Source organism: Doryrhamphus excisus, chromosome 9 (genome assembly GCF_030265055.1).
Source record: "Doryrhamphus excisus isolate RoL2022-K1 chromosome 9, RoL_Dexc_1.0, whole genome shotgun sequence".
Lineage (NCBI taxonomy): Eukaryota > Metazoa > Chordata > Actinopteri > Syngnathiformes > Syngnathidae > Doryrhamphus > Doryrhamphus excisus.
Genome location: NC_080474.1, coordinates 2,097,725 through 2,119,415, shown reverse-complemented (window position 1 = coordinate 2,119,415; position 21,691 = coordinate 2,097,725). Strand labels below are relative to the sequence as shown.

The following is a 21,691-nucleotide window of genomic DNA, read 5'->3' as shown; positions in this document are numbered from 1 at the left end:
TCATTATTTCATCTTTTTAAACGTTTACTTCCTTCCCAATGTGAAGGGAAGGGTGGAGTACAACGGAAACCTTAAACACTGTTAGTGATTAATGTCTTTCTTGCGACACTGACAAGATTTCAATATTTTGCAATGTTAACAAAATGATGTGTTGGATCAACTCCAAGATTGACACTTTAACACACTCATTAACAACATAAAATATGATTATTGTCATTGGCACACTATAGAAATAACATTCAACTATTCAACATTCAAAACTAATAATACTCGTGAAACGTAGCTTTGTTTCATTTGCATAATTAAACCTTTTTATTCATATGAAATAGAAATATCAAAGCGGCCCCCCATCCGTTAATAAAGGCTGAATTGTTGTGGTTGTGCAGCCAAGCTAGCGAGCATGTGATTGGCTGTGCTGACCCCGCCCACATGCACACGTGACCTGGCATCGCCAACTAGCTAAAGATGTGATAGATTGGGTCAACGGCATATGGAAAACAAAAAAAGTGCAGTGCCACCGTGTTATTATCACTTGTTATTGTCCTGGGCTTGATTTTTTAAAAATAACATTTTAGTGTTGTGTTGGTGACGTCATCCAGTGAGAAGACTTTTACGACAAAGTAGACGCCATTGGGGTTTTCTTAAAACTTTGCCACATTGTAGCCTTCCATCATTTTGGGAAGTTGTGTGTCAGTCGTAGTTACTTTCATTTGGTCTTTTTACTTAGTTTCGGCCGGAAGTTGGTGGAACATTGACCTACACGTTTTACAAGAAGGAGGAGGAGTAGGAGGTTTAGGAGGAGGAAGGTTCGGATGTGATTTGGTTTGAGTCTTGAGTCTGCAAGGGTCCTGCACGGCACACTCCACCTCCAACATGAACGCGGTAAGACAACGACAGATTTGTTGTTTTTTTTGTTTTTTCTTTCTTTTTGAACTTGTTTCTTTCTTTCACCGGACCATACGAAGTCCAAATATGCAAATGAGTCGCAATACATTTGTAACAGTAGCTTTGCTTGGTGGTGCGTTTACGTGCCCCCCTTCAAAAAGTACTTTTGAGTGTGGGATGATGCAAGAGGCACATCCTCTTGGTACTTTATAAACCACATTTGACCACTTAAAACATAAAGGGTCTCCAATTATGGATGTTTGTGTGACAAATTAGAGTATTAGTGTACACATGCAGGGGTACTCAGTTTGAAAATAGAAAATTGAAGAAGTATAATACATTACTACCACAAGTGTACTACACAGACTTTACTGTGATATAAAATAATGTCATAACATGTCAAGGTGCGTCCAGAAGGTTCTACTTACCATAGTAAAATCTTTATTTAGCTGTGTGTTTATGTTTAGTAGAGTTTCCAGTGTGATTGTTTGACTTATTTTATTGTAATTTTTCATTTTTTAGAAACTTTGTGGAACAAATTACCCCACCAGCATCTGCTTCATTGTGGTCAACGAGTTCTGTGAACGTTTCTCCTACTATGGCATGAAAGGTACTGAAACACCACGGCATTCTAGATAGAGTATGTAAACCCTTAGATGAGGGATGAAGTATTTAGTCCATAAATAACTCGATTAATATCCTTCCAACTGGAACTTACTATACAATATAAAGGAAATACATGGTAGAGCTGTAAGAATATAGAGCTGTAGTATATACAGTATGCCTTCTAACTTATAATAATAATATAATTACCCTCCTGTTTTTTTAAAATTAAAATCATGGTATTTTAAAATAATTTAAACACATTTAAAAAATATTTTAATAGGTTTACATAGTTTTAAAATAATGTTTAATAATTTTGAAACATAATTAAAATGTATTTTAAAATACCCTGATTTTACAAAAAATACACATTTAAAAAATGTAAATAAAATAAAAATATATAGATATATATCAAAATATATGTATATTAACATCAGGGTTATTAAAATATGTTTTAATAATTTAAAAACATATTAAACTAATATTTCTAAATATGTTTATGCATTTTTAAATAATGTTTAATTTAAAACAGAAATGATTTAAAAATACCATGATTTTTATTTAAAAAAATACAATTTATTTAATTTTTTAAAATAAAAGCATATATGTAAGCAAGACAAAAAGCGTCAAATAATTTAATGCTTACTGATTTTAACATAAAACTATTTATTTTTGTTTTTAAATAATTTTAAAACATATATAATTTTACAAATATTTTACAAATTTTTTTTTCATTTAATTTAAGTGTGCATTTTTTAAATCATTGAAAATATTACTGACGTATGAACCGCATTTGCCACATCATTTGCCAAAAGGCTGTATGACTTGGGGCAAATTGGCTTAATAACACTTGAACTGGTTGAACTGGTAAAAAAACTAGCCACTCAAGGATATTTACTTTATTTGCATATCAAAATATAATTAATACAAAAGATTATAATGAGGACACGGGACTAAAGAAAATATACCTTAGCTATTTGAACTCCATTTTTGGTATTTTGTAGTAGCATCCTAGCTTCCAATGTTGGGGCAAGTCAGCTGAGGAGTTCAGGCTTAGGCTCAGGATTTGGAAACTGGAGCACTTGATCATGTTGAGTGTGTTGACAGCGGTGTTGACGCTCTACTTCCTGACATACCTTCACTGGGACCACGACCTGTCCACAGCCGTCTACCACGCCTTCAGCAGCCTCTGCTACTTCACGCCCATCCTGGGAGCGCTCATCGCCGACTCCTGGCTCGGGAAGTACAAGTCAGTCCCACGTTTCACCACTGAATACTTATATTTTTTATTATGTTGGCTATAGTGTGTAATATCCACTGTAAAGATGACTATAGGGGTGTTATTCCATGTATGGAAGACTCTAATCACAATCAGGTCTGGAACCAATTAACTGCGATAAACGAGGAATGAATGTAACGTGTGTTCTGTCCCTACAGGACCATCATCTACCTGTCCATCGTCTACGTCATCGGACATGTGGTCAAGTCCTTGGGCGCCATTCCCCTTTTGGGTGGCAGCAGCATACATATGTACGTTAACACCACTACTACTACTATAGTACTAGTAGTACTAACATTTATTGTTGGGCTAATCAGCCTTCTCAGGCAGTGATTCGGACTCGATGGTGTATATATTATATATATTTGTACACGTTATTTATCACACTGACTTGCTATGATTATATGCTTCAATGGTGTCTAGGCATGTGAGTCTGCCCTTGATTGACACAAGGGGCGGAGATCACCTCTCCCCTTGTGTCCTATATTAACAATATTAAGATTTTAGGTTCAGGTTGTATTGATTTGTCGTTTTGTATTGTACCTTTCATTATTTTTGGAGCTTGACAATGTGTGTCTCCCAGATCTTTGTCCATGGTGGGTTTGATCCTCATCGCCTTTGGAACAGGCGGCATCAAACCCTGCGTGTCCGCTTTTGGAGGAGACCAGTTCCAAGAAGAGCATGTAAGTAGCGATGTATCGCATCAGGCGACTGTCAGACAATGGAGTCTGGATTTGGAACAATGTAACATCCGTAACTGTTGTACAAGTGTAAAAAGAAGTTCACGTGTAAAATTGAGGTTATCTCCGCCGTATATTTGCATTGCAGATGTTCCCCAGACGTGTCATTTTTTTCCTGTTTGCAGGTGAGCGAGAGGATGAAGTTCTTCTCCATCTTCTACATGTCCATTAACGCAGGCAGCTTCTTGTCCACCATCATCACGCCCATCCTGAGAGGTCAGGTCTTCATGTTCTCCCTCAGGCCTTCACTCACTCACACAGACGGTGTCTCTTCACCTGCAGGAGACGTGGAGTGTTTTGGCGGTGACTGCTTTGCTCTGGCGTTTGGTGTCCCTGCTGCTCTCATGATGGTGGCTTTAGGTGAGCGCCTTCATGACTTCCTGTTGTTTCATCACCAAAAGGACAAAGTAGAGAGAACGCTATTTCCATTTTACACAGTCAAAGTAAAATGAGTTTAGGGTGCCCGCGTCATAAAAACAATAGTGCGGTTTCTCTTTAAACGTCTTCATGAAGTCTGAACGTTCATGTCCTTCTGGCTGAGTAGATGATACACACTCGGTGTGACAGCGTGTTGTCTTTGTCCGCCGACCGTCGTCCTTCTGGCGATTCCTGCGCGGATGGCTGCCCCCCGTCTAAACAATAAAGTTTAACCAGACAAAAGTGCTTTCTAAGCGTGGATAAAACGTCGGTGTTGTCCACTATGTTCCTTCCCCCAAGTTAATGGTAATGGTAATGGTTTCAATTTCATTTGAACACGCATCACATATATCACATGTCCAAAAGGAGTAGGAAGAAGCAAAGCTTATTAGTTACTATGGTACCCATTATGTCATTGTATGGTCATATCACCTCGTACTTTGGTACGTGACAAAAATAAATAAATAAATAAATAAAACAATTCATAAAATAAAGTTTATAAAAATAAATAACTTACAAAAAATTAAAAACATTAAAAAAAATAAATACACAAAAAATATTAAATTAAATTAATTTTAGTTTTTATTTTTAAATTCAATTGTATTATAAAAGCAGGAAGTGAACAAATATAACAGTTACTGATTGTAAAAGTATCAGATGGAGGGGTAGGATTTAATAAGCTTTGCTTCTTCCTACTCCTTTTGGACATGTGGAACTGGGAACTGATTATGTGATGCATTCAATTGCAATCTGATGCATGTTCAAATGAAATTAAACCATTACCATTACTATTACCATTACCAAATCCTACCCCTCCATCTGGTGCTTTTACAATCAGTAACTGTTACATTTGTTCACTTCCTGCTTTCTTAATATAATTTAAGTTATTATTTATTTTATTTATTTATTTTAATTTTGATTATTTATATTATGTTTATTTGGTCATATTATTTTTAATTTATTTATTTTTATTTTTTGTAAAATAAAAAAGTTACGTCAGAGGATGGACTCCGTGGTAAAATGGCGACGCTATTAAGTGCGAGTAGGGACGCAGTAAAAGTGTCGCTGAACTTTTTGTGTTGTTGTCCAGTTGTGTTCATAGCGGGAAGCAGCCTCTACAGGCGGAACCCTCCTCAGGGGAACATCTTGCTGGAAGTCTGCAAATGCATCGACGTGAGTCAACAAACATTTCATCATCAAGAATCCTCCTGATGTTAGTTTCTGCTTACAGTTTGCCATCAAGAATCGATGGAGAAGGTCCAGGTACGAGTCCAGCAGGAAGCACTGGCTGGACTGGGCTGAGGACAAGTACTCGGTAATAGTTTTCAACGTGACATAGGAACCAGCTAGCGTTGTTTCCTGTAAGTGGTGGCATTTTTTTTGCGTTTTCAGAAACGTCTGATCATGGAGATCAAGATGGTTCTGAGGGTTTTGGTGCTCTTCATCCCTCTGCCTATGTTCTGGGCTCTGTTCGATCAGCAGGTACAAGAACCAGACCTACTGGAACTGCTGTAGAGTGGACGCGGCCAGAGCTAACTGTGTTGTTTGATTCCAGGGTTCCCGTTGGACGCTGCAGGCCACCAGGATGAACATGGGCATTGTGAGTTGGACGTAAAAGAACTTTTATTTCATCCAGTTATCTGCTCAGCGACTTCCTGGTATGTTCCCTGGACCTCCAGTTAAAGTTTAACCGCATATTGGATGTTTTTTTGCGTGTCATCACTCACAGGGAACCTTCTCCGTCAAACCCGATCAAATGCAGGCGAGTACCAACACACTGACTCACTCACCCCTCCTCTGGAGGAAAGTGGTACTACTACTAACTTAATCCGGCTAAAATCGACAGTATTTTCAACCGTGAAAACTCAGGAAAATACGTCGGAGCTGTTCTTCACTGGCGTCTCCGTCAGCGTTTTATTGCCAGCTGAGGCACAATTTGTCCGTTTATTTGCACGTAATTGCGCCCTTTTACGACTTTTTACGACGTTGTTGACGAGTTGTCTTCCTCCCTAGATGCTGAATCCTCTGCTGATTCTCGTCTTTGTGCCTATCTTTGACCTCATCATCTATCCGCTGGGTCGCTTGTGCAGGATCAACATCACGTCAGTTCTTATTGCCTATACCAGGGCTCTCAAACTCACAGGCAGCCATGTTGTGTGGACGCTACTTAACATCAATGTAGTAATAAACAGCAACTATGTTAACTCTAAATATATAACTTTCACGTTATTATACCAAAGTGCCGCAAAGCATGCTGGGAGCTAGCATATCTCCCTGTTGTGCATTGTTTTATCTACCTGTCTCGTGTTAAGTTGCTGTGAGATGATTATAGTGTTTGTGTGAGTCAGACTGTGATGCTTGTTTACGAGTTAGCCCATTGGTTGAAACGTGATTCCGGACTGAATACTTGAGTTTACTACCGAGCCTCACCCAGAGTCTACCTCTAGTGGCCACCCAGTTGAGTTTGAGACTTCTAGTTTATACACCATTAAACTTTCCGCATTGCATCGTCACGGCAACCAGCGATGCATGAGGACATGCTTTGTCGGTGAAGATGGTCATGTGTGCTTTTTTTTGTTTTGTTTTTTTAGGCCGTTGAGGAAAATGGCTACTGGGATGGTTTTTGCGGCGCTGGCCTTTGGTGCTGCCGCCCTGGTGGAGGTCAATGCTGTGGTATGTGGAAGTGGACACACTTCACTGTTCAAATGCCCGGTTTCACATTAGGACTGAGCATAAAAATAAAAAGAAATGCAGTTCCCCTTTAAGGTCTTATTTTAATATTTCAACCTTCAACCTGCACGGTGGACGAGAAACCCAAGTTCAATTCCCCCATTCTAAAAACATACTAGGTTAATTGGCGACTCCAAATTGTCCATAGGTATGAATGTGAGTGTGAATGGTTGTTTGTCTATATGTGCCCTGTGATTGGCTGGCCACCAGTCCAGGGTGTACCCCGCCTCTCGCCTGAAGACAGCTGGGATAGGCTCCAGCACCCCCCACGACGCTCGTGAGGATAAGCGATAGAAAATGAATGAAATTAATTAACCTTATGCAATGAAAATTACATTATTTTCCCTCATGTTAGGTTATTATTTTTGCTGTTTTTATTTTATTTTAGTTTTATTTTAGTTTTCTTGTTAAATTCTATTTTTACAATGCACTGCCGGGCTGAAATTCAGACATGATTGATGATTTCCTAAGAAAAATGACTTTCCATTTTTGTCAGACTTTCTACATTCTACATATTCATGACAAAGTATTTTTTTAGAAGAAATACTACACACGACAGCCCCCTTCAGAGTTGTCCCATGTTGTAGAAAACGGTGGTGAATCCAGCCCCAGCTGGCAAGTGTCTGCTGCAGGTATTCAACCTGGCCCCGGGGGGCGTCCAACTCCACTTCCCTAATGGAGAGCCTTTTCCTGAGCCCATCCCTTACCTCCAGGTATGAAAGCAACATGCTCCTTTTGAGGCTTCTGAATGAAGACCATGATGAGGTTTTTCCGTCTTGGTGTCAGGACCCCCCACAGTACGTGACTCTGCCACTTGGGGCGCCCAGCAGCAACATCAGCATCGATGTTCGCTCGAGCGGGTCCTCTTCTGCATGCGATGTCACGTTTGTCCAGCAGGAGGCGTACAGTCTCATTCTGCACCCATCGACCAATGGGATACTTTGCTCACTGGTGAGTGATGACGCAACACGACATGAAGGCTCCTTTAGTGAACACGTTGGTGCTTCGTCAGGTGAAGGATCACATCAAGAAAGATGACGGAGGCGCTCCTCTTCTCAGGTGGAGATAGATATTTCCTTACTTCTTGATTGTAGTGTTGTCTTTTCTAAATTAGCGCTGATTGACAGGTTCCTTAACACTTTGCCAGAGGCGGTCAGCATCACAGTGGGAGACGAGGAATTTTCCGTGTCTTCCGATTACGCCGTATCCGCCAACAAGACTGTGGAACGGGGAGAGTGAGTGGGAGCGATGTCACTTCCTGTCTTCCCTTTTGCACATATTGTCTCTTTACTTCAAAGGATGCATTTCTTAATCCTGATCTAAAAAACAACAGAAAAAATGGAAACACAGTAATTCTACAAGAATAAAGTCCAAATGTTTTATATATACTGCATATATATATGGAAAAAAACATTAATGGTAAAAGTTTTAGTAGCATAAAGTTGAAATATTGAAGAAAAAAATGTTTTTTTAAGTCATAATATTATTACAGCCTAACAAATATTTGGAAAATTAAGTTGCAGAAATAGTTAGGCTGTTACAAGAATAAAGTCAAAGTATTTTGGAAGTAAAGTCAGAAAAAAGTTCAAATTGTTGGGAAAAAAAAACAGCAAAATTGGAAAAAACAGCTGTAATTTTCCAAGAATAAAGTCAAAATATCAGGAGGAAACAGAAATTACAAAACAGAAAAATACGTCCTTTCAATTTTATTTTTTAATAAATGAGAATAAACCTCTAATACTATGAGGAAAAATAATGTAATTTTATTAAGTTCAGTTGAAATATTAAATAAAAAAATACAGTATGTTATTTTTTTAGGCTGGGGAAATGTAGCAATATTATGATATGATATCAGACGAGATGATATCAGCGACATAATGAAGCATCTTCTTGCAGGTACAACAAGGTGCACTGCAGTTTCAAGTCAAAGACGTGCTCTGACCTCGACCTCGGACTTCTGGACTTTGGAGCCTCCTACACCGTCATCCTGGCGGAGGTCAGAAAGCGCAGCTCTTGTGTCCTGTCCGTCCCGACAGAGTCCTCACTATGCTCGGTTTTCTTAGGATTCGGGTACAATGGCGGCCCACAAGATGGTGGACGTGCAGGCCAACAACGTGCACATCGCCTGGCAGATCCCCCAGTACGTTCTCATCACGGCGGGGGAGGTTATGTTCTCCGTCACGGGTCTTGAGTTCTCCTACTCGCAGGTTAGTTTGTGGTCCAGTTAGACGTTAGAAGCCGGTCCTCATGTTGTGTCGGTGAGACAGTGTATGTGGTCTCTCTGCAGGCCCCCGCCAATATGAAGTCAGTGCTGCAGGCCGGGTGGCTGCTCACCGTCGCCTTCGGGAACGTCATTGTTTTGATTGTGGCTGAGGGGGCGGGCCTAGAGCAGGTACACTGGTGACTTTCATCCAATCAGCATTAATTATACAAACACTGACCTCTATCTCGTGTCCTTGGCAGTGGAAAGAATTCCTTCTGTTCGCCGGGCTGCTGATGGGCGTCTGCATCATCTTCTCCATCATGGCCTACTTCTACACGTATGTGCAGCCTCAGCAGATGGACAAGCTCTACCTGGAGGACGAGGATGAAGACGCACTGCAGAAGAAGAAAAGAGACAACATTCAGATGAAGAAAGCAGACAAGAGCACCAGACTGTAGTGACAGCCATGTATGTATAATCTTTATTTGATTTTTTTTTATACTGAAGGAGGTGGCTGACACTTATGTGTCATAAAGGTTAGTGAAATATTTGTACTTTTTAAATTGTGAAGACTGAATAATCAGGTTTTTGTGGCTTGTTTCTTGAGATGCTAATTGTTGCCTTTATTTAGATGATATTGGACCACCATGGCAGGAATGTCTTGTAGTGTTTAAAATCTACTATGTACCCCCTCTGAGTATTTTATACAGGCGGTCCTTGGGTTAAAATGCACTCCCACGAGTTATTAATACTGTAAAAACACACAGACCGCCTTTTTACGTGCATACGACAAAAGAATACGCAGGAGATTTGGAAGAGGGCTCTACGACGTCTGTTCCGAGGCGGACTTTGATGTAAGCCGCTTCAATGACACTGATACCTTTTATCCGAGTATCACACTGACCGATGATGATGTGCAGTAGATAAAACACGTATGCGATTTCTCACCAAAAATATAAATACAACACATTTTTCATAATCTGAGCTAATTTCTACGTATACAGCTATTGTTCACAATCATTCATTATTGTGATTATTGCACAGTTGTGCCGTAGGTTGGCCACAATAAAAGGCTTCTCCACTAAACTCGCTAAAATCTAAAATCTTCCCACTAAGCATGTTTGGGATGCTCTTGATCACTATTTGAGGCAAATGGTGGTTTTCGGACGCCTCTGGACCCGCCTCCGATACGGTTGCACAAAACCGCACTTTTATTGTGGCCAACCTCATGCATACCTGTGCAATAATAGGTAGATTATGAATAATGAATGATCACAGATGTATACAGAGAGGCCTTTTGTGTACATAGAAAAAAAGTTTTATATCTTTGAGTTCCGCTAATTAAAAAAACAGGAACAAAAACAAACAAAAGTCTTCATAAAAATGAGGCCTCAGTCACATTTGAAAAAAATCGTGATTGTACTGTTCACACTGACATGAAAAATATTCACATATGAGCACAAAAAAAAAAAATCTGAATTGACCTGACCTGCAGGTGAATATAGCCAAAGCAGTGTTGTGGTCTTCCTCCCTATAAGCCTGTATCTTCATCCCTTGCAAACACCCCTTCCCAAGTAAGGACTTGCTCTCATTTAGTTGTCATATTTAATCATATTAAGTCTTTCATGTGTTGTGTGTTTTATGACTCAGGGGTAATTTAGGTACGTACACTACCGCTCAAAAGTTTGGGATCACTTGAAATGTTTTTGGCCAGTCTGAGATATGGCTTTTTCTGAGCAGTCCTGCCAGGAAGTCCAGCATCCTGAAGTCGGCGCTTCACTGTTGATACTGACACTGGTGTTTGACGGCTACTATTTAGTACAGCTGCCAGGTGACGACCTGTGAGGCGTCTTTGTCTTAAACTACACACTCTCAGATATTTGTCTTCTTGCACAGTTGTGCAGCATTTTTCTGTCCTTGTTAGACCCAGTTTGTGCTGCTCTCTGAAGGGAGTAGTTAACAGCATGGTAAGAGATTTTAGTTTTAGTTTAGATTTTTAGATGGCTTTTCTAATAATCTATTAGTCTTGTAAAAGGATGAAATTGGATTAGCAGCCATACCAGAAGATTGATGCAAATGACTTACAGTTGTTGATAGTAGGACTCTATGCAAAAATTTACATCCTTCTTTGAAAATCATCTGATTCATTTTCATTGTTTGTGAAATTGAATTTTTTTGTGTGAAATGCATGAAAATGTGTTTTTATTTGGAAAACAAAGAAATTTGCAAATGATCCCAAACTTTTGAGCGGTAGTGAATATGTTTCAGCTTATACTAACACTCGACTTGCATCACAAAACGTCTTAGTAGACCGAGGACCGCCTGTGCACTACAATACCAGTACTTTCATGTCATGTTTTATCAGTAGCTGTACAAATTGGGACCATTTTTTCTTTAGGTTGTGAGATGAGTGTAAAAAGTATCTTAGCTGCACTGATGATTTAGCACCGCCATGTGTTTCTGTACAAAGCGAGTACACTGCCATGCTTGTGAAAACATTGTGCAAGCAAAACATGTTTACAATGTGTTTACATGTGTGAAACGTTATTAAAATGAAGGATGTTGCGCCATTAGCATACAAAGCTGTTGTTTATCCTTCCTGCGAGGACATCCAAACGGGATTAGTTTGTGCCGGACGCCGCCGTCGACATCCTTCATTGTGATAAGAAGGCGATACGCTGTGTTCATCCGCCATCTTTCACTTTGATGGCGAGGCGTCTGCCTTCTTTGCATAAAAGGCGTAGAAAGTGGACAGTTTGGTGGCATGATTCCCTGCCCTGCCCGCTTCCTGGATGCAGACCGGACGGTAAGAAGAAGAGTCATCAAAGATTGTTTATTGCTGTAACGATGGAGTCCTCTGCTTGTCTAGCAGGAGCTCAGTGACCCTGGTGATGACGTCAGGGTGCAGGAGACACTCCAGCAGGTCGTCGGTGGTGATTGTCTCTGATGTCTTGCCGTCGTGGTCTCCGTGTGTACGAGGACTCGCTCTGCCGTGGTCATCGGGCACGTGGCGTACAGCAAGAAGACACGGTCCAAAGGGGACCGCCTCGAGATCACAACGTCTGATTTGTCCACTGGAGTCCCTCTTGGCTGTGCGAGCATCAGAGTTGACTTGGTTTGTCCTCCGTCGCTGAACACAGGCCCGGACTGCCAGGTCGATGTAGTGCATGTTCTCATTATGGGATGGCACACATTCCTGCACAGAATAACATTTTAAAAACCCAAAAATGAGCAGGATAAGATCGCTTTACAGTCCAAAAGAGGAGCCCTTACCTCTGTGGGGTTGAGCCAGTCGTCTGTGTTCTCGCCGCTCTTCAGGGCGCACACCACCGTCTTGGTCACGGCCTCGCCAACTCGTGCTGCATAGTCGTCGTCCTGAGAAAGACGTAAGTTTAGTTCATAAATCAGCGAGGGACTAGATTGAATTGTATTCAGGTGGGGGCGCACCAGTTCAATCCAGGAGTTGACACTGACGGTGATGGGGTCCACAGACTCCACGTAGTGCCACCAGTGTCGAGGCACGTATAGAACCTGGAAGGATAGGACAAAGTTGTTAAGATGTTATGCACTTTCAGCCACTAGATGGCAGGATTCGCTCAGCAGCCACTTTTAGGAACGCCATCCAATAACACCAATCCATTAAGCTGTCACATGAGCCCTTATGCAGTATAAGATGTCAAATAAAGTTATGTAAAAGGCGACCTCCAGCGAGGCCACAGATTTACGAAATACGTCCTGAAACTTCAAGTGATGACATTTGATGGACTGGCTTGAACTTGACCTGCCCGCTTTTTGACGAGCCGGCAACTGTGACCTCCATGAAAGCTGAACACGAGCGAGGTCGGCTCTCAGTTGCGGGCTTTTATGGAAGGACGGCTCGATGGTACATTTGTACTCTATGACGCTATGCTACGTATGTGTGTGTATAAGGGGGGTGGGCTCTGCGGGGGTCTGGTGCTGGGTGTTGCATCTCTGTGGGTACTGGCCTCTTCTGTCCCGTGTCGGTGGTCGGGCCTGGGGTTACCTGGGGCTGCGTCGGGCGGGATTTACTTGGTAGTAGAAGGCAGTCCCTCTCCTTTTGTCATCCTCAGTGAAAATTACACCTTCACACACACGCACATTTATGATGCTAAGCTACGTGTGTGTGACGTTACTGGAGGTGGATCACCTGTCCAGGCTGTAGGGTGACCGTGTGGGCCCGGGCGCTCCTAAATGCAGGGAACCGCTTCAGGTCAGGATGGAGTACGTCCACGCGGCTGAAGACGCTGGACTCCTCGTAGGGGATCCTGGTCGGGTACAGTTTGGACGTGTCCTCTGGTGGGAACAGGTGCCAACGCTTCCTGCAAACAAGGTGAATGGTGCAGGTGATCATGACTAAAGTACATCGGATTCCGTGATGTCCGCTCTTACCGTCCTTGTACCTGCAGGACCAGGTTGCAGCCATAAGAGTCCAGGTGGCACGGCGTGTTGGCCCCCTCGGAGCCGACCCATAAGGTGCTCTCCTTTCCGTTCCGCCCCTCCAACCCAAACACTTCCCACTTTACATCCTGCAACACAAACACAGTGTAGCTACGGTGATGACTTCATGTTGCGACAACAATCCTGCCCTGTCAATCACCCGCTGGATAATGAATGAAATGAAGTCATCATCACAAAAGCAGGCAGCTCCATGGCATAACGGTCAACCTTGCCTCAAGGCACATTTTACATTCGTTTGCTGAAAAGCAGCAGTGCCATTCAGCGATAATGGCAGGTGGACACGCAGCCAAAATTAATCTGCCAAATAAAAGTCGGCGTGTGTCGCTTGGGAAGCGACGACCCTTTAATGTCTTTATCGCTCGCACGCTATAAGAAGGGGAAGCGCTGCATTTTAAATGAAACTGCCAAAACCTGAGGATTATTTCTTGTCATTCAATTTACTCTGTCGGATTGCCTGAAGCCTTTTCATCTACCGGTACTTATTAATATGTAATAGAATATGAATTTAATATTTTAAATCAGCCTGCTTTAAAATGTATTTACATCTTCCTCCAGTGCAAATTCCCATTCTTGGAATGCCATGACTTTGTCTTGTGGGTCTTACTAGTAGCAGAATCACACTAGTTTTAAAGCTCTAGAATGTCGTTAAGTAGAACGCAGACCTCCGCCAAGGACTAACGATTCTCAACATGGCTGACTAACCAGTTAGATGCTAAGTGTCAAGCAAAGATATTCACTCCACATCGGTTTGTGGCAGTAATTTTCATTACAGAGTGGGTGTCAACTGCCACTAAGCAGTGAAGGTGTGGTCAGGGGAGGCATAAAAGCCTGATAACGTAAAAAAAAACATATTAATACTTGCCCATCTTTTCTTTTTAAACATTTTCTTACAACAAATTGTCTGAATTTGCACATCCTGATTGAATACAGGGCAGCTTGTCGCAGCTGTACTAAAGAGAGAAAGCCAGAAAACTTGTTCACAGCCTTCTAAATACATTGTTTTTAAGATGAATATTAAAGCTCTCTAGATTTTAAATAACACCCCTATATTTATCGACAGGTTTCCAAGTTTCCAATGGCCGTGATTGTGATTTTGTTGAATGATTTGAGAAGCTACCAGGCTCGTGTGCAGGCTCGAGGTTACCTCAAACATGGCTGGCTGATCTGCAAAAAGCATGGCGATGTATTTGTAGTCAGCATAGGCCCAGTACTCCGATGAGGAGTAGTCACAGAAAGGACCCACATCCTCCCCAGCTTCACCTTTGACCCAGCTCAGAAAGTGAGCCATCTTTGCTTCAACGTAAGGACACTGGGTTTCAAACAGTGGAGCTACGGGCAGAAAAACAAAAGAAGAAATGTTGTTTTGGCTTTTAACAGACAAAAGTGCAAAGACGTTTTCACACACAATGGCCGACGCCGCTTCACACCGTGCGCACAATCTTTGTCGTTACCGTTAGTCTCGCCTTTTCTCCCCAGTCGGAAGCGAACCGTTCTGTCCCCGAGACGTTCACGCAGGTTCTCTGCGGTCCAGTGGAGGACAGGCCACCCGTGCGTCATCTTCAAGAAGACTGCAGGCTGCTGCAAGCGACCCACAATCCTCTGGGCCTCGTCTGGACTGAAGGCTGGGGTGTGGGCGGCCATTACGTCTAATGTACAAAACAACAGACACAGATATTGATTTGTAATCAGTGATGTCATCCAAGATGTCTCCACCAGGCATCCGGAATGACTAAAAATTCCTATCATGATGCAAATGTGCTAAAAAAGTCTTGGGATTAGGATTTACAACCCAAAATTAAAAGAAAAATAACTATGGCCATTAAAAATAGATACCCTTGATGATGTGTATGCTCAAACCCTAGAAAGCTATGAAAAACTAGACAACCCCTGATAATGACGTCAGGCTCGATTGTTGTAATACTATTGTTGGTAAGTATAAGTTAAAATAATAATGAAAACACTGTCTGCATACATGAGCATATCGTTACAAAAGTGACGTTCAATGTAATGTGACATGCACATTACTTTCTATTACCGATGTTTAGTTTCATTTGAAAAATGGGGCAACAAACGACATTTTTCGTATCGTTTGCAGCATCGCCACACAACAACATTGACGGCACAGAGATGGTCGTGACATGCCCCAAATTCAGGTGTCAGCTGGTATATGAAGCATCCATAAACAAGTTAGCAAGTTAGCTAGTTAGCATGAACTCGCCTCGAAGCTATTTTGCGTGGCAAAAGCAGCTGCATTTCGTGTATAATAAAGTTGATTTGATTTTGATCGGTGTCATAGAAAACAACAGAAGGTCGAGTGTGAGTGGTCGTGTGGGGATAATGGAGGTATACAAGATGGAGGGATAAGGGAAATGTGTTAAAATAAAAGGGGCTCTCACCGTCTCAAAGCACGTGCTGTGGAGATTTGGACAGAGGTAAACAAACTTCACGTGACGGAGAAGTGACGTACTTTGTTTCCGTTTGGTTTCGACACGCTCACTGTGGAAACTGCTCCATTATGGATCCGCTCAACGGCTCAACCGTAACTCCAGCTAATACCACAGGCGAGCCAAAATGGCGGCTGAACGGCCACAGTTTCCAACTTGGCTTTCGACGGCGGAAACTGGACTCCTTAGCGCACGCGCAGTTCAGTTCCGTAAGCGTCGGGGTGTTTTGTTTGTCAGCGACACTAAGGGAGAGAAGTGTTTATTCACCGCCGCCAAAGGGCCACCAACGACGGCTTGAGACATCTCACGGTGTATCCAGTATGGGTGCCGCTTCGAGCACCGAGGCAGAGAGGGAGCCGCTTCTCGTCCCGTCTCACGCCGAGGCGAGCGGTCCACCAGTCAACAGCCGAGTGTTCGGTCGAAGATGGCTGGTTCTGAGCCTCTTCTCCCTGCTAGCCCTCATGCAGGGCATGGTGTGGAACTTCTGGGGGCCCATCCAGAACTCGGCCGTCCACGCCTTCGGTTTCACCAAGTCCGACATCGCCGTATTGGTTCTGTGGGGTCCAGTGGGTTTCATTCCATGGCTGCTGTTCATGTGGGTGATGGATAAAAGAGGTGAGGTCAGACATATGCTTGGAAATTCACTAAAAAAAACATTCGATTTCACCCCGACTTCCTGCTCAATAGAATGTATTGATTTGTTATCTGGGAAGCTAGGAAGCACAACAAAGCCTGTGATAACAACTAACACTGCACACAAGTTCTAGTATCAATATGACGATAACAAGTGGATTCTTGTGATTCCTAACGTTTTCTGTTAGGGTTAAAACAACTATAGTCAATGCTTAAAATCTTGCTGTTTACAGAATAAGTCTGCTTAAAACAAGTTGAAAGTAGAGGCATCATAACATTGTGTAAAGTATCTCTTCACTAGCATGTATTGTATTGTCCACATTATCATGATGGAGGGAGATGGAGTTTGGTGGTGAGAGGCGGGGTTCACCTGTCAATCATTGGACTCATATTGACACACTACCATACATATTCACACTTATGGACATTTTAGTATCCAATTAACCTTTTGGGGATGGGCGAGGAACCCCGCAAGCAGAGTTAGAACAATCAAATTCCACACAGATGTTCCAGCAGACATTTGAACTCGGATCACACCAGGCCACCGTGCTGCCCATCATGTGACTCATGAAATGTAAAAAAAAAAAAGTTATCCAGAAATTGTGAAACGCTTCTTGTGATGTTTGAGTCATCATAGCGCTCTCGTCAAACATGTCACGGTGCGTAACGAGACTGTAAAAAGTGACATGAAATAAGACACCTGTTGATTGTTAGACCTGGAAAGCCTGACTCCACTTTGCTGCTCATTCACCTGGATCAGCAGTCACAAACTGTTATGTGACCTCCTTTATGGAACCTTGTTAAAGCGGAGACAGGCCTTAATTGTTGTCCATGTATGACACACACACACACACACACACACACACACACACACACAGTTCCACTCTGACATAACTTGGTCCCCGAGGGTAAAAGCTGTTTATGATCAACAAGGTGAGAAAAAAAGTGAATGTGATGCATTCAGGGTCTACTGAATCTGAAAAATGTACCAGCCCTGTTAGTCTGGATTTTTTTTTAAAGTGCTCCCGGTGGCAGTCAAGCCCTCTCAGGATTTTCCAGTTCCACTCGCTTCAAAAACAAACCACTTCATTTCATTAGGTACACTATCTCGATGAAGCTCGCGGCACAAGATCTGGGTTAAAATGGCGCCAGTCAGGACTTATGGGATCTTGGCAACACATGGCAACATACTGAAAAAGGAAAGGATGCAAAGGCTAATTGCTCAGATTTGTGAGATGTGTGAAAAAGCGTATTATTAGTACTTACATCAGTCTTTATTTGTTATGAAATAATCTTTGTAAACATACTTTTTCGAATATTATGACTTTGTTTCCATATTACTGTGACTTTATTCCCATACTATATAATGTTTTTCCCCACTTTAACTTTTGTTGGCTTCACATAATATTAGACCTTTAAAATATTTCAACTTGTTAATTGTCAATTTGCTGCTAAAATGACAATTTTCCTCATGATAACCCTGATTTCAATTTTCAAAGTAGAAAATGTAAATAGCGATGCTGGATTTTGGCTTTCTTACTGATATTCAATATTATATACAACAAATTCCCCCAAACAAAATGGAAACTTTTTTTACTGTGATGCCACTGGTGGCATTTCACAAATAAGACAAACACTGCAATATAATAATAATACAAATTATTATTATTAAAAAAGTAATATTATTATTATTGTTATTATTATACAAAATAATAATAATAATAAAAAATAATAATATGCAGTACAATTTAGAGGAAAAGTGCCAAAACCGATATCATTATGGCCAGTAAAATTTCATAAATATGGGCCGATATCTCCTGACAGCCATTCCTAAATAGTCTATATAGCACAACCAACAACAGAGTAGAACAGAAAGTTTAGTTTCCCAGCCAGCGTCTGCCGTGGTGAAACAGAGAAAAGGCCACTTCCACATCCCATCTTGAAAGACGCTTCCTGTCCTCACTCATTAAATGAGGAACTATACGGGATTCCTCACATGCTTATCGGCTAACAGGAGACTTAATCAGTAGCAGTCAGAGATCCAGACTCCAGTTCTTCAGACTTGTGTTTTGGGACTTGTGAACATCATGTTTTTTTTCCTTTCTTTTCTTTCTTGTTTTAAATGTAACAATGGGGGAACTCTTTTAATGTCCGAAGAGCTTACTTAATGTCATTCCCTCCGTTTTTGACATTGTAACCATGGTAACCATATTAGCTGTTCATTTATGCCTTTCATTCATTATTGATATGCGTGTAGAATTGATTTATGCTTGTAAAACTATTACTATTACTATTACTATTACTATTACTATTACTATTACTATTACTATTACTATTACTATTACTATTACTAGACTGACCCCCACCTTGTCTGATCACCTTTTATATCCTGCAGGTTTGCGGGAGTCGCTCCTCCTGTCTGCCTTCTTCATGCTGCTGGGGTCGATCCTACGTAGCGTCCCACTGTCGGACCCTCCCCTCCGTCGCTGGTAAGGCTCCTCCTCCTACTCCCACGTCTTGTTGTGCCGACGTCTCATCGTGCTCGACGAGGTCATGCGCTCTTCCCCGTAATTGAATTCACGCTGCTCTGTGTGCACGCCGTGAATTGTAATAGGCGGGGTAGGGGGGTGTGTGGGCTTTGTTTTGACTTATTCATCAGGCAGTTTGTCAAAATGATTAAAAGTCCATTGTTGTCATGACCTAGATGCTGTCAACAGGGGATTAGGCGCCAGTGTGAATAATTCACGTATGAAGGTAGACACTAATAAAGTGCTTTTATTTTCAGTCCTTTATAACAAAACTGTTAAGGTGAACTTTTGAAATTGTCTTTTTCTTGGCCTTAATGTGTTCACACAAGTCAGGTAAAAAAAAAACAAACACCATCAAGAGGCGAAACAAAGTCATCCACGGACAACGAGGCTAAATTAACAGGGGTGTCACATGAATTCAATGACGCTGCATCGTCTGGCCATAATGATATCGGTTTTGGGACTTTTTCTCTCAATTGTACTGCATATTAGTATTTTTTATTATTATATATTATTATTTATTATTATATATTATTAGAATTATTTATTAATAATAACAATAATATTATTTTATTACTTTTTCATAATAATAATAATTATTATCAATTTCACCATTTTGGATTCTGAAGAATTTGGTTAATCACCAAGGCCATGGAAGCAATGGCGTTAAAGGGGACCTATTATGCTAATTTTTGGTGCTTTGTATTGAGCTGTGGACTCCTATAGAGCAGCTACACACAATAACCCATACAGAAAGCTTTCTAGATCTTCCAGATTCTGCACTTTTTCGGCAGCATTTCCACTGAAATGTGTGCACAAGCGGACTGTTCAAAGATGTTTAGCTTCTCATCTACAGAAGTTTAATTAGCTCATGCTCAAAGACTAGATAGGACAGCTCTAAACTGGGATGGTGTCATTTATTCTCTCACGTCGAGGTATGCCCCAAACAAGACTGGTTTCACTTTGGTGTGGTGCAAAGCGACAGTCTAAAGACAGCTGGGGTAGGCTCCAGCATACCCCCGCTACCCCAGTGAGGATAAGCGGTATAGAAAACGTTTTAATTTTAATGATTATTTTATGTGTTAAATGTAAAATACATTTTCAGTTTCTCCTCAGTCATGGGAATGTCTTCAAATATCCATCCCGTCTGCATGTAATGAAAATTAAAATGAAAATGAAAATTGAAGTAACATTTTCACCCCTCTTAATGCAGTCCAGCTATCCGTGTTGTAATAAATGTAATTATTTTTGGGAGAGTAGCTCCGACGGGTGGACACCATAAAAAAATAATCATTCCATTACTCTCCTGCTCACCAACACGGAGCTTCTCCGCTTGAGACACGGCGAGAAGGTCATTTCAATCATCCTTTCAATCATTTCAACCAGCCTTTAAAGATTTGAACGTCATATCTGGTATGGAGTGTTTCCTGCGGGCTCCGCAGCCGGGCAGTCTTGTCGTCAGAAATATCAATGCTGGCAGATGGTTGTCTTGTATTGACTCACCCTATGAAGCGTTGTTGTTGAGTAAACCAGTCAGTGATCTCCGTCTGTTTGACTCCTTGTCTCACGAGGCTGGGGGGAGACATCCATCAGGGGATTGACGCGCAAACGTAGCACCGATGCAGCTTGACAATCTTTTATTTTATTTTTTTAGTTGAAAAGAAACACAGTTTGTCACAAGATCGAGGATGACTTGCTTATGTTCTACTGCTGCTACGAACAGAAAAAGGCAGAAAGAAATGTTGAACATGTTCCATGTTCAAAAACTACTGACGGGGTTGTCTTTTGAAAAATGTCTGAGATTGACCGAGTTAAAATGAGAAAAGGATGTAATATAATTCAATGTTTTTGAATTACATTCAATGTATTGCTCTCTCGTTCTACCATATCTTACTTATTGTGTGGAAATATGGGCTAATAACTATAAAAGCAATCTTCACTGGCTAAATGTACTGCAAAAAAAGGTCAGTAAGGATAATTCATAATGCCGCCTACAGAGAACATACTAACTCCTTATTTCTAAAATCACAAATACTTCAACTTGCTGATATAGTTCAACTTCAAACAGCTAAAATAATGCATAAGGCTAAAAATAAGCAATTAGCTAAAAATGTCATCCAATACTTCTCTACAAGAGAGGAGAAATATGATCTCAGAGAAGAAGTACATTTGAAACACTTATATGCTAGGACTACGTTAGCATTAGCATTAGCATTAGCATTATACGTGTCATTGTATGGTCATATCACCTTGTACTTCGGTACGTGACAAAAAAATAACAATACAAAAATTTTACACATTTTTTTAACAAAAAACTTTAATTATATTATAAAGACAGGAAGTAAACAATGTAACAGTTACTGATTGTAAAAGTAGAAAAAAGAAAAACAGTCACGATGTGCTACATGTATCACTATATTGATGGTTACTATGGTACCCATTATGTCATCGTATGGTCATATCAACTTGTACTTCGGTATGTGACAAAAAAAAATCAAATAAAAATACAAAATAATAATAAAAAAAACCTTAAATTATATTAGAAAGGCAGGAAGTGAACAAATGTAACAGTTACTGATTGTAAAAGTACCAGATGGAGGGGTAGGATTTAATAAGCTTTGCTTCTTCCTACTCCTTTCGGACATGTGGAACTGGGAACTGATTATGGGATGCATGTTCAAATGAAATGCAACCATTACCATTACCATGTTTACCGGCGTGTTATCGGCTACTTCGGCCTGCACAGCTCA

The 21,691-nt window shown here is 41.1% G+C and overlaps 3 protein-coding genes across 6 annotated transcripts in view; 2 read left to right on the top strand and 1 right to left on the bottom strand.

Moving 5' to 3' along the window:
- Positions 1-414: 414 nt before the first annotated feature.
- On the top strand, positions 415-11,430 carry slc15a2 (solute carrier family 15 member 2). 3 transcript variants are annotated; one of them, XM_058081895.1, is made up of 22 exons: positions 419-882; positions 1,408-1,495; positions 2,596-2,737; positions 2,926-3,018; positions 3,351-3,450; positions 3,633-3,723; positions 3,790-3,867; positions 5,015-5,097; positions 5,156-5,239; positions 5,317-5,406; positions 5,480-5,524; positions 5,654-5,686; positions 5,938-6,026; positions 6,516-6,597; positions 7,242-7,367; positions 7,441-7,605; positions 7,667-7,713; positions 7,782-7,889; positions 8,551-8,650; positions 8,718-8,861; positions 8,942-9,046; positions 9,118-11,430. In XM_058081895.1, the coding sequence occupies exons 1-22, from the start codon at positions 874-876 to the stop codon at positions 9,313-9,315; spliced, it is 2,100 nt and encodes a 699-aa protein (XP_057937878.1). In that variant the 5' UTR covers positions 419-873; the 3' UTR covers positions 9,316-11,430. The 3 variants fall into 3 exon arrangements, with proteins under 3 accessions (XP_057937877.1, XP_057937876.1, XP_057937878.1); XM_058081894.1 differs by having other exon boundaries at positions 415-882; positions 2,653-2,737; positions 3,633-3,867; XM_058081893.1 differs by having other exon boundaries at positions 417-882; positions 3,633-3,867.
- Positions 8,411-15,989, bottom strand: hspbap1 (hspb associated protein 1). 2 transcript variants are annotated; one of them, XM_058081969.1, is made up of 9 exons: positions 15,804-15,989; positions 14,788-14,982; positions 14,481-14,665; positions 13,268-13,404; positions 13,026-13,197; positions 12,305-12,388; positions 12,131-12,232; positions 9,096-12,053; positions 8,411-9,037 (listed from the first exon to the last, which is right to left on the bottom strand). In XM_058081969.1, exons 2-8 carry the CDS (start codon positions 14,975-14,977, stop codon positions 11,691-11,693), a joined length of 1,233 nt encoding a protein of 410 aa, XP_057937952.1. In that variant the 5' UTR covers positions 14,978-14,982; positions 15,804-15,989; the 3' UTR covers positions 8,411-9,037; positions 9,096-11,690. The 2 variants fall into 2 exon arrangements, with proteins under 2 accessions (XP_057937952.1, XP_057937951.1); XM_058081968.1 differs by having other exon boundaries at positions 15,733-15,987.
- slc49a4 (solute carrier family 49 member 4) overlaps positions 15,959-21,691 on the top strand; it is a 23,933-nt gene continuing 18,200 nt past the window's right edge. Inside the window, exons 1-2 of the mRNA XM_058081927.1 lie at positions 15,959-16,395; positions 18,809-18,902. Of these exons, the coding sequence (XP_057937910.1) occupies positions 16,101-16,395; positions 18,809-18,902 (389 nt within the window). The 5' untranslated portion in view covers positions 15,959-16,100. The remainder of the gene's footprint in view (positions 16,396-18,808; positions 18,903-21,691) is intronic.

What these genes read in the sequence shown, in the direction of transcription:
- slc15a2 (XM_058081893.1), top strand. An exon ending in GGTGGCAGCAGCATACATAT is followed by an intron (nt 3,019 to 3,350) that starts GTACGTTAACAC and finishes TGTGTCTCCCAG; the next exon opens with ATCTTTGTCCATGGTGGGTT. An exon ending in TTGAGTTCTCCTACTCGCAG is followed by an intron (nt 8,862 to 8,941) that starts GTTAGTTTGTGG and finishes GTCTCTCTGCAG; the next exon opens with GCCCCCGCCAATATGAAGTC.
- hspbap1 (XM_058081969.1), bottom strand. Translation starts at nt 14,977, where the DNA reads ATGGCCGCCCACACCCCAGCCTTCAGTCCAGACGAGGCCCAGAGGATT. An exon ending in TCACCCTACAGCCTGGACAG is followed by an intron (nt 12,389 to 13,025) that starts GTGATCCACCTC and finishes CTATCCTTCCAG; the next exon opens with GTTCTATACGTGCCTCGACA. An exon ending in ACTGGCTCAACCCCACAGAG is followed by an intron (nt 12,054 to 12,130) that starts GTAAGGGCTCCT and finishes TATTCTGTGCAG; the next exon opens with GAATGTGTGCCATCCCATAA.